The sequence below is a fragment of the Chrysemys picta genome, chromosome 2 (genome assembly GCF_011386835.1).
Source record: "Chrysemys picta bellii isolate R12L10 chromosome 2, ASM1138683v2, whole genome shotgun sequence".
Taxonomy (NCBI): Eukaryota; Metazoa; Chordata; order Testudines; family Emydidae; genus Chrysemys; species Chrysemys picta.
This window is the reverse complement of record NC_088792.1, coordinates 286471379-286483595: the sequence shown is the minus strand read 5'-3', so window position 1 is coordinate 286483595 and position 12217 is coordinate 286471379. Positions and strand designations below refer to the sequence as shown.

The 12217-nt window shown below is 42.8% G+C and overlaps 1 protein-coding gene across 2 annotated transcripts in view; it reads left to right on the top strand.

The window, feature by feature from the left end:
• The window catches only part of ZC3H3 (zinc finger CCCH-type containing 3), a 337281-nt gene that overhangs the window by 121855 nt on the left and 203209 nt on the right, over positions 1 to 12217 (top strand). For both annotated transcript variants that reach the window (XM_005291097.5, XM_042860930.2), the window contains one exon: positions 1837 to 1993. In XM_005291097.5, coding sequence (XP_005291154.2) covers positions 1837 to 1993 — 157 coding nt within the window. The remainder of the gene's footprint in view (positions 1 to 1836; positions 1994 to 12217) is intronic.

The window sequence follows — 12217 nt, the reverse complement described above, 5'->3', positions numbered from 1 at the left end:
GCAATTAATTTTTTTGAGTTAATCGCATGAGTTAACTGTGATTAATTGACAGCCCTAATTTGAATATTTTTTAATGTAAAACCTACAATATAACTGTAAAAGCTGCAGGTAGTGGAAGGGAAAATGGTAGATTAAAATTATTGTCCTAATTGTATATGCTTCAGTATGGGAAATGTGCTGCCAGATTTGCCTTGATTTATGTACACTGAGCCCTTGTCAGATTGTCACAATTGTATAGAATGACGACAGTATTTGTGTAGCGCCGTGAGTGTGCACAACGTTTAACAGGCAGAGTTGACGATCTCGGTATTCCTAAATATTGCTCTCTTCGGTTGTGATCATCTTTTTTCCATTATAATTCAGGGGGAAAGTTGCTATCTTCATTTTTATTATTAAGATCTCCAGTGACATTTTGCACTATCGAGCCTTCTCTTGCGTATCCCATGTGTTAAACATTTTTTACCGCTGTCTGAATTTGGGATGGGAGATTCATGCTGCTATTCTACCCTCCAGATCCTAACAGAGGTACCGAGTTGCTGAATTTGAATTAGCTCTCGGACCCAGCTTCTGAATGAACTAGAAATATGAGTACCTGTATTTTAGCTCTGGTGCAAGAGGGCACAGGAGTTATTGCCATCACATTCTCAAAACCTGCTCTGCCTATGGTAGTACTTAGCACTGATACGACTGCTGGAATGTGGTTGTACACTTGCAGTGGTAGCTCTGTGCCCCTAGCACTCTTGTTATTACCACATGCTAAATTTTAGCTTGTGGGCAGCACTAGTCCCACCTCTCCCAACAAGGGACACATTGGGCAAACACAAAAGTGGGGTCTGGTTTTCCCCTCTCCATCTTGCAATAATTTTAATTAGAAGATCTCCAAAAAAACCCAGCCAGCCCTTTAAATCAGTTATAAAACCAGAGGATTTAGTCTCAGCATGTAGTGTCAGCTTTAATTATCTGGGCAGTTATAGCTGTATGTTATAAAAGTCAGGCAATTAGACGCATTCCTTAAAGCTGTGAAAAAAAATTGCTAACTATCAAGGAGAGGAAAAACAGAGTCAAACATATAACTGTTAATTGCATGAAGCATTCTGCATTAAAAACTGACGTATAGATCATCTTGCAAAATATTATGAAAATGGAAATGATTAAATACATAAATCTATTCAGAATGTAGATGTCAGGGATAAGGTGTGTTTTCTAAATGTGTTTGAAATGTCTCAAAAGACCATTGTGCAGTAGGAAGGCTGGAATATTTGTACTCTTTAAGATGCAGTGGGGAAATGCCTGCTTCAGTCAATAGTGTGCAATGATATAACCAAGGATGAAAATATCTTCTGCCTGTCAAACTGGACCGATCACTTCTCCTCTCTCAAACAGATCTGGCTAACTAGCCGTATCCTTCAGACTTTGTGTATTAATGACCTACTGAAACTTAGAACCTCTTTGTCCATAAGCAGGAGCTAGACTATGTGAGCTTAATGAGGATTGACACAGTCAGTACGTAGTAATTACAACAGACAATGTTCCATTTTGTCCAGTTCCTACCTTGGACAGAAAAACATGAACACCCCCATAATACATCTGATTGCTTGTGCCGTACATGTGCATGTGTGTGTATGGGCACACTTGGGGGGGCATTACTTTCTGACCAAATTGGGGATCATAAGTAGTTGAAGTGCTAACAAGCTCTCCTTAGTCTTAGCTAGAAGCCACTCTTCTCTGCATAGTATGAACTGGTTATGTAGGTGGCTTGCCTCCTTCCCACCCTTAATCACATGCATCCTAAGGATGAGAACTTTTCAGGTTGTTCTTTTGCTTACTTTCTTCCAGGGTCCAGCTTGCACCTTGTAAGGAGCCCTGTGGCTAATAAAGTAGTACAGACTCGCTATAGGATAGTGAAGAAGAATGTGGCTTCACCTTCAAGTTCGTCGTCATCCTTCAGCATTCCTGTTCCCAGCTGGAAGACAAGGCGACTTGTGACATCCAGGTAACATTTCTGCCTATGCTAATCTATTAGGATGCTAATAGACTTCTGTTATGAGATTCACAATCTATAGTGGTTCACCAGGGAGATAATTCTCCCGTCTCCTGTCTGGAGAAGTTTGTCTCATGACACACTACCTTGGAGTGACCTGCCTTTAACTACAAGGCCTAGAAAACATAATTTTCAGCATACATACACAACTCCTCACACATTTTCCATACATACATCTCTCGGTGATTAAATAACCAGTGTGACACAGGCTTTCAGTAGAGACCCTTACAATGACCCCTTTTGGTGAACCCATGGGATCCCTGTACACCATGCACCTTGGTGTCCTCTGCCAGTTGGCATCAAGAGGTCCTGAGGTCACACTCTTTCCCCAGGAAACATGCCCTATTCTCCATACTAGTCTACAAATTACTCTTGCACTTCATGGAAAGTATCTACTGAGCCATGGACCCTCCTCCAATTCACCTTCTTTTTATGAACCAGATGTACCAACTTTCTGTGTTCACAAACAGACCAAATACTGGTTCTTCCTGCTCTTTCTCCTCTCCCCCCTTCCCCCCCCCCCATTGCTTTTCCATCAAGATATCATCATATGCTCATATTTTATCTTCTATATAGAATCCACAAATACCCATGACTGTCATTCCGCGATAGTAAATCATACAGTCAAATCAATCTTTGTGCTACTTCTAGGCTGGCCCAATTAGAACATCTCTTATTGGTGTTTTGAAGAGGGGCTTGTATAGTGCGAACTTGCAAATACCCTGAGATTTTTAGCCTAATGTATGTCTGTACTAGAAACTCTGCAGTGCACACCTGGAGTAGTTATTACACTTATTGCAGCGACGGAAAGGATTTTTCCTTTACTGTACAAAATCCACCTTTCTGAGAGGTGATAGCTAGTTCGATGGAAGAATTGTTACACCAACCTAGCAGTGTCTACACCAGGGCTTAGGTAGGTTTAACTACATCACAAAGGGCGTGAAACTTTTGTAGTTGAGCCGACCCAACTCTGTAGTGTAAAGCAGGCCTTAAATTTCTTTGCATTTCACAGGTTCATAATTTGTTGGTAGTTACAATGGTAGATATTTGCATGTAAGTGAAGGTTTAGTCCTGATAGCTCATCTTCGGTTTGATTCTGCCCTGAAATCATAATATCGAATCTGTCAAGTTCTCATCAGTGTCATGGCTGTAGACACTGGTTCTGGCAGTAGCTTCACAGAGAGGGAGGAGCAGAGTAATAAAATGCCATTTAATCATAACCGAGAGGACAGGGCAAATAGTGGCCAAGCAAACTGTTCAGGATAAATTATTTTCAGGTTTGTTCCAGTGTTAAATGTAAATTGCTTACTAAATTAAGTCCAGATGCTTCATTGTTTTGGGATTAAACTGATCGCTTCTGTTTGGAGCTGTCGCCACTAGCAAGGGGTTCTTACCTGTGTTGTCCACTATAACTGTTATTCACACTGCAATTTGTCAGATCATTCTGTGCATCTGCAGGGATTTGTTTGCAATGACTACATGACCCTAGAGCAGTGGTTCCCAAGGTGGGGTTCACGAAATGTTACAGGGGGTTCTCGGAAAAATTCCCTAATGGCGGACAGAGCTGTCCCTAGGGACCCTGGGCAGCTGTGGGCCAGCAGCCCGGAGCCCCTGGACTTACAAGAGCTAAGCAGATCAAAGCAAGCATATCTATCACACTGAGGAGATTTAAACTTCAAGACTCCTTATAAGAAATGGAAAGGGAGGTGGATATTTTTTTGCTGTTTTTAAAATTAAATAGGCAGCTAGTATTGTTTTTAAAATTATTATGAAGAACAAGTTTAAGCTTTGTTGTAACATGCGTTGTTTGCCTGGACTGCTCAAGACCTGAATGCTTGTGTAGGAGGAACTCTTCGAGTTGGCTTCTTAAATACCTTCGCACTGTTTCACATCTGAGGCCTGGTCCCCACTAAGTCCCCAAATCGGACTAAGGTACGCAAATTCAGCTACGTTAATAACGTAGCTGAATTCGAAGTACCTTAGTCCGAACTTACCGCGGTCCAGATGCGGCAGGAAGTCTCCCCCCGTCGATGCCGCGTACTCCTCTCGGCGAGCTGGAGTACCGGCGCCGACTGTGAGCACTTCCGGGATCGATTTATCACGTCTTAACCAGACGCGATAAATCGATCCCAGAACATCGATGGCGTGCCGCCGGACCAGCCGGTAAGTGAAGACTAGGCCTCATACTCCTTGATGAAGCATAGGAGCCTTGTCTTATAACAGGCTTATTCAAAATGATGCAAGCTACGGAAGTGAGATCTTGGAAGAGTGTTGCTGTTTTCATAATGTAATAAAAATACTGTCATGATAAATAATAATAAATAGTTTGTAATAAGCATGTCATAAAAACAAATTTTATATTTCCAAGATCACTGCTTTTATAACCCTGCTCTACAGCCAAAATGCTTCTGAAATAAATGTAGTCAAACTTTACTAATTCTGGGTCACTGAGAATGAAAATGATGCTTAAAATTGTTGATTGGCTCTAGTTTTCAAGATATGCTATTGGGTCAGTATATACGACCCTGACTTGGGAATGGCGGAGGATAAGTGAGTTATAAAGGGAAGGGATCTCAGTTTAAATCAGAAATGACTACAATACATCTTTGACTGGATCTATGAATAAATCTATGACTGGGTTTGGACAGTACTTGCTTTTTAGGCAAAACAATGAATGATGCAATCTGAAGCTGGTATTGCGTCATACATGATATGAATTGCATCATGTTATTCCTAGAAGTCATGGATGATGCAATCATAACGAAGCTTACATCACTCTGCTGAACAAATTGCCCTATATCAGCTCTAGAAATCATACAGTGTCGTGCTCTCTTATTTGTCAGTGTTTGATTTTGCAAAGGGACACATTTCTGTTTAGCCAAAGTGAGCAGAGATGCCTCGTATTTGTGTGAACAGTGCAGATCAATTCTGCTATGTTTGTGGTGAAGTGACTTTTGCATCACAAAAGTGCAGGATAACCACTATGGTTAAGAAAGCCTATCACCTTTATTTTGGCTGCAAAACTGGAGATCAGGACAAGAGGTGGGCCCCACACATATGCTGCAACACTTGTGCAAAAAATCTTCGCCAGTGGTTGAACAGGAAAAGGAAATCTATGCCTTTTGCAGTGCCAATGATTTGGAGAGAGCCAACAGATCATACCAGCAATTGTTACTTCTGCATGTTGCCTCCAGTTGGGAAAGGTGTGTCAAAGAAGAAAAAGTGGACTGTGCATTATCCAAACATTCCATCAGCTATACGCCCAGTACCCCACGGAGAAGGACTGCCGGTTCCTGATGCACCAGAATCATTCTCACTTGAGTCAGACGAGGAAGAGGATGAAACTTCTGGTCCTGAACCATCAATGTCACAGGACCCACATTTTCTCCCATCCTCCTCCTCTGAACCACACCTCATAACACAAGGTGAACTGAATGACCTTGTCAGGGATTTGGAACTACCCAAGAGTAAGGCAGAACTGTTGGGCTCCAGACTACAGCAGTGGAATCTCCTGGCAGGTGATGTTAGGGTTTCAATGTTCCGTGACCGTCAAAAGGATCTTGTCCCATTCTTCTTCATGGAAGGTGATCTTGTAGCCTGCAACAACATCGATGGTGTGATAGCAGCCCTCAACATCGTTCACGATCCAGATGAGTGGAGACTGTTCATTGATTCATTGAAGACGAGTCTTAAAGCTGTTTTACTGCATGATGGCAATGTTTTGCCATCAATTCCAGTTGGTCATGCAGGCCATATGAAGGAAACCTATGACAACATGAAACAACTTTTGAGGTGCATAAACTATGACCAACATCAGTGGCAGCTTTGTGGCGATTTGAAGGTTGTTGCTCTCTTGCTTGGTCTGCAGACTGGATACACAAAGTACTGCTGTTTTCTCTGCGAATGGGATAGTCGTGCAAGAGATTCCCACTACATCAAGAAAGATTGGCCACTCCCACAGTCATTGGAGCCTGGGAGGAAAAGTGTTCAGCATCCACCACTTCTTGAATCAAGAAAGATTTTGTTACCATCCTTACACATCAAGCTGGGTCTGATGAAGAACTTTGTCAAGGCCATTGACAAAACACAAGCAGCTTTCAAGTACCTCTGTGGAAAATTTCCAAGGTTAAGTGAAGCTAAGATAAAGGAAGGTGTCTTTGTTGGTCCTCAGATTCGTGAACTTCTTCGAGATGATGCATTTGACCATGCACTGCGTGGCAAGGAAAAGATGGCATGGAAAGCCTGCCAGTTAGTGGCAATAAATTTTCTCGGAAACAACAAGGCAGACAACTACAGGTTATTGGTGGAAAACCTTCTCAAGGCATACAAAAGCCTTGGTTGCAACATGTCACTAAAGATACATTTTTTTGCACTCTCATCTAGATTTTTTTCCACCGAACTGCGGAGCAGTGAGCGACGAGCACGGCGAGCGATTTCACCAGGACATTGCAACAATGGAGAAACGCTATCAGGGCAAATGGAGCCCATCAATGCTTGCAGACTATTGCTGGACAGTGACAAGAGATGCTCCATTTAATGAATACAAGAGACAAGCCAAGAAGCGCCAAGTAGACACTGAATAGGACTAAACTATGTACATAATAGTTTTTTGCCTTTTGTTTCATAATAAATTTGATTTATATAACCCTTTTGCTGATTTTTAAAGTGTTACATAAACAGGACAGGTGAAATATTATCATGTAAAGCAACCATAAACACATGAAAAGACCTAGGTTTACAATTTATGATTAAAACACTACTATCTACACAATATACATAAACATAAAATGTAAAAACTTAAATATCTTAGAAACAGTAGCCAATCAGTTGTTTTAATTGTCATATTTGAATTCAGTACATCAAAATACAGAATAAATAGCACATTTTATCTCTGAAGCAGACAACTTCTCAAAAATTGTAGACCAGTGTAATTTATACTCGGGTAAAGGAGAAAATCCCTGGAAATATTCATTTTTAGGAGGGGGTTCGCGAGACTTGACCTTTTAGTGAAAGGGGTTCACAGGTTGTTAAAGTTTGGGAACCACTGCCCTAGAGTGAATGGTGATAAGCCAGAAAACTTGCCCCAACCAAAGCAATTACACCCCCATCAGCCTGGAAGTTGCCCCCCTCCTATCTCGAGTTAGGTATATCTGGAGAGTGTATCTTTTCATCCTGAACAAGCAGTATTGAGTGAATCTTGCTCTTTTATTTAAATCCATTAAGGGGAACCTACTTTGGTTGAAACAGTTGCTTCCTTCTTTATGTGGTACAGCCAGTCTTGTTAAAATGACCATTCTCCCTGTTACTGCCCAGTTATCTGAAAGCCTGAGCAAAGATTGATTTTTGTTTCTACTTTTTTTGTGACCATAAATATTCTGTGAAGGGTCTGGACAAAACTGCCACTTCAGTGTCTCTGCACTTAATGTTTCTCTAACTGGGGCCTGGAAAGAGGGTGGCACCATTAGATTCCATAATTGTCCCAATTTTATCAACGGAGGTGGGGGGGATTTGCATCCTGTAAGTGCTACTTGTTGGTTAGTCAGGGTTCTGAAATCACTTTCAGAGTCAGTGCAACTTGGGGGTGTTGTGTGGTGGTCCAGCACTGTTTGTATGGAGCATTGTCATGTTGCACAGAGCTTGATATGCGAATCTGACTCACGAGACCAATTCAGGATTAGGAGACGCAACCCTAAAGAAAGAGGAAGGTTACTTGTATTTGTACCAAATTTTGCAGGGGGGGAAAAAAAGCTTCTGCTCTTTGGTAAGATGAGCCCTGTCAAATTTGAAATGGGTAAGTTTAATATCAGTGATGTTATTGAGATGGGGCAAAACGAGGCTTAGAATGGGAAGCTAGCTTCAACCATAATGATGGAGAGACAAGTCCCTCCTTGATTTGATTCTGTTCAGGTTCTCATACACTCCTCATTACCATGCAATCTGAACATCTAATTGATTGAGCATCTGACTGAGAGGAGGGGACTTGTGGTTTAAAATGGGGGAGGCGCGGGGCTAGAGACAGTGATTAAGACCAGAGATCACAGAGTCACACCATCGGTCTTATTCAACAGAGCAGTCATTTTATAGAGAAGTAATCTGATCGTTCTGTTTTGATTGGATGAGAGCTTCCACTTGTAGAATCATCTTATACTTATTAATCTTGGACTTCATTAAATTGTGTGGCTTAGATCTTATGGCTGTTTCATACAGATCTCAATAAAGTGCCATCAGCAAATTAAAACAATTCTGTTTTAAAGAAGTGATAAATCTCTGATTCAGTCTTGCTATTACCTTCGTTGCGTGCGATCCATCATGCGGACCGTCTGGTCAGGACATGGCAAACGCTTTTTCTGTAGTTCTGACATTTGTCTTTTACTCCAATGTCCATTACATTCTCCTGGATGTGGAACAAAAAAATGATCTATTAGACTGTGAGCTACTGTCTCAGGGGAAGGAGGAGGGAAGATCTGACGTTCGGGTTGTTAAAAAGTGGACTGGATGAAGCACTGGAGACGTCTCCAGCAGGGAGTCATCCTTCACTATTTGGAGGAAGATTGAGAACTGGATTAAGTGAGTGGATCTCATCCATCTCTAGTTTCGATGGTCCAACGACCTCTTTTCAGTCACATTTAATCTTTCCCCACTCTTAAAAAGTGGCTCATTTTGAAGGAGGTCTAATTCAGAGCCACTGAAAAATCTGCCCGCTGCTGCCCTGTTTGCTAGTGATGATGCAAGTGATAATGACTGGCATTGTTTTTCTCTGCGTGGAATATACTCTCTCTGCCCCCTCCATGCCCCCCATTGTGTGTTACTTGGTTTAGTGAATTGTAAGCTCTTTGGGGCAGGGACCATGTGTTTGTACAGCTCCTAGGTCAGTGGGGCCCCGAGACTGACTTGGACCATGAGGTGCTACTGTAAATATTAAATAACAGTTGAATACTAAATAATACAGCCGAATATGAGCGCAATGATGCTGGGGATAAGCCCAGCTTGAGGCAAAGGGATCTCAGGTGTGTCTGACCGCTGCTGCATAGCAGTAAGTGGAGGCCAGGGGGTACTTATGCTAGGATAATGGCCAACTTTTTGTGTTGGTGACAGTGGTTAGATTTAGCACATGCACGCAGTGCCCTCCTTCAGACGAAGTTGCAGCTTGTTTGTCGGGTGGCTAAGCAGCGGTGATTTATTAACCTTTTAGTTTTACCCTTTGATATGGTACCGAGAACTGTAAACATTTTTTTAATGTCTGTTTGGCCCTGAGCCACAGTGCTGTAAAGTATAGCTTTAAATGCAGCACTGGGTGCACGCGGCCGCTGCACTTGCAGCACGTAGGGACGGGGAAGTCCCAGCTATCAAAATTCAGATCGTTCAGGGCCTGCATGGGATGGGAACGGCCCTTCAGTTCTGCCGTAATCCCTTTGATTTATATGGCACTTTAATGGACTTCTGGTGGGGCCACATGTCTGACTCACCGAACACTCTGTAAAGCTTGACTCTGCAAAGAGTATTGCTGTGCATCTGCAGGGGAAACCACCCTGCGGTTTGCAGCACGGGGTGGGGTCTCTGGCGTTCGCTCCAATGCAGGCAAATCCCATGAAGCAGTTGGCCAGAGACAGAAGACAAATGTGTCTCTCAGGATCGTGAGCAGGGGCGGGGGGTGCTGCTGCTGCCCGGCCACAGGCACCCAGTGCTAATTCCTCAGTGATTGGTTGCTTTCTCCCCTCATTGCTAGATTGCATTAAACTTTGCCCTGCCGCTGACTTTTCCGCAGGCGATAGATGGGAGTATATTTTAAATTAATTTTACTGCACTTTTTGTAATATTTTTGTTTTAAATAGATTTATAAGCAACTTGGGGGCTATTTCTACAAATTTATGAAGATAATTTTCACTCTCTCGATAAGGTTAAATTTACACCTGCTATTTCCATATTAATTCACATTGCTAAGTGGATCTAATTTTCTTCCGTTCTTCTATCTAGTGAGCATGGCCTTTCCTAATGCAATTTCCCCCTCACTAAATCACTGTGATCAGGAGTCATGATCGAGTTAAATTAACTTAAATTAATTTACTTAATAAGAGCTCCAGATCATTGTGAATGAGATTAAGATTTATTGATTCTCCTTTCACTCCTCCCACTAATCTCTTCCTGCTCTGCAGGGTGAGTTTTGGAAAGGCTGTGGTTTCTGTCTTAAATTTCATTTTTCCCATCACATGTGGTGGTTGTGTGGATCATGCAGGGACATCGTAACTCTGTCCAGGTCCTCCTCTGGCCATAGATGAGCTTGAAGAACTGTGGTGATGTCAGGGATGCTCTAAACTCATAAGCCCATATTAACAGATACTTGAGGTAACTCGTTCTTTGTGGTTATTTGTTTGCCAGCTGCTCTGCTTTCAGGGAGGTCCTGCTTTCACTCTGGTTCATAGCCTGATTGATATTAGGTGACTTGCTGGGGACGTCTCTGATTCTGCCCTGAGAATAACAGGAGACCTTTCAGCTTTTCCATACTTGTTCGGAGGAGGAGGGAGCCTTTCTCCTCATTTGAGGATGCAGCGGTATTGTGGAACCTACCAGAGAGGACACAGATTTCCTTACTGGAGAGGGGGCCAGTGGAGTGTCAGGCAGGAGTGCACCTCACTTGCGACTGTCTGGTGGGTAGAGATAACAATGTGGAAATGCTCCTTGTCATTAAAAACAGGATCTCTTTCCCTTGTCTACCCCCCTCCTTCCCTGAAATCTTTTGTGCCTGTCTGGAGAAAAGAAGACTGAGGGGGATCTGAGAGATCTTCAAATATACCAAGGATTGTTAATCTGCAGCCAGGAGGATTTAGGTTAGATATTAGGAAAAACTTTCTAACTATCTGACAATGGGCTCTTCCGTCTAGCAGAGGAAGGTCTAACACACTCCAATGGCTGGAAGTTGAAGTGAGACAAATTGAGCCTGGAAATAAGCTGTCAGTTTTGAACAGTGAGGGCAACTAACCGCTGGAACAATTTACTAAGGGCTGTGCTGGATTCTCCATCATTGGTGGCTTTTCAGTCAAGATTGGATTTTTAAAAAAAGATCTGCTCTATTTCAAACAGGAATTGTTTTGGAGATGTTCTAAGGCCAGTGTTGTATGGGAGGTCAGACTTGCTGATCACAGTTGTCCCTCCTGGCCTTGGAAGCTATGAATCTATAATCTTAACCCTAACCCACAGGCAAAACGTTTTTCTGCATACTTGGGCTGTAGTGGCTGCTTGTGCTAGGCACAGCAACTGATGAAATGTGGAGCCATAATTATTATTGGAGTGCTCCATTCTGCTGCTGACATTCATTTGTATTGCAGGAGTGCTCCGGAGCCAGTCAAGGAGCAGGGTTCCCATGCTCTGTACAGACACCGAACAAAAAGACAACTCCTGCCCCAAAGAGCTTACATTGTAACTTATAAGACGAGACAACAGGTGGATACAGACAGGGGAGTACAAGAAAACAGACACATGCTATTGGTCAGTCTGACAGCGCACCAGCTGCCCAACTGTTGTCAATTTTTTTGTAGGCATCGTGTCAAAGAAAGTTTTTAGGAGTCCTTAAACTTAGGTGTTATAATATAATACAGTTGTGGTTCTATATAGCTATGTACAATTCCTGTCATCGGAGGGTTTAAGAACAGGTTAGACAAACACCTGTCAGGGATGGTCTAGGTTTACATGCTCCTGCCACAGTGCTGGGGGATGGACTTGGTGACCTCTCGAGGTCCCTTCCAGCCCAACGTTTCTATGATTCTATAACTGTTTTTGCTATGTGCTGTCCACACACTTAAGGAAAAGTAGACCTTGTCCCAAAGAGCTTTCAGACTAGGCTAAAACAGAACACAACAGGTGGGTGAAACAAGCAAATGGGAATTGGGGAGGGAGGTGGAGAAATGAGGTAGTTATAAAACAAGCTTATCTTAGCACACTAAGGGCTTGTCTTCACTACCTTCCCGGATCGGCGGGTAGAAATCGATCCCCGAATCGACGCGCGTACTCCACCAGCCCTGGTAGGAGTAAGCGCCGTTGACGGGGGAGCTGTGGCAGTCGATTTACTGCCGTCCTCGCAGCGGGGTAAGTCGGATCATATACGTCGAATTCAGCTACGCTATTCCCATAGCTGAATTTGCATATCTGAAATCGATTCCCTCCCCGTAGTGTAGACGTAGC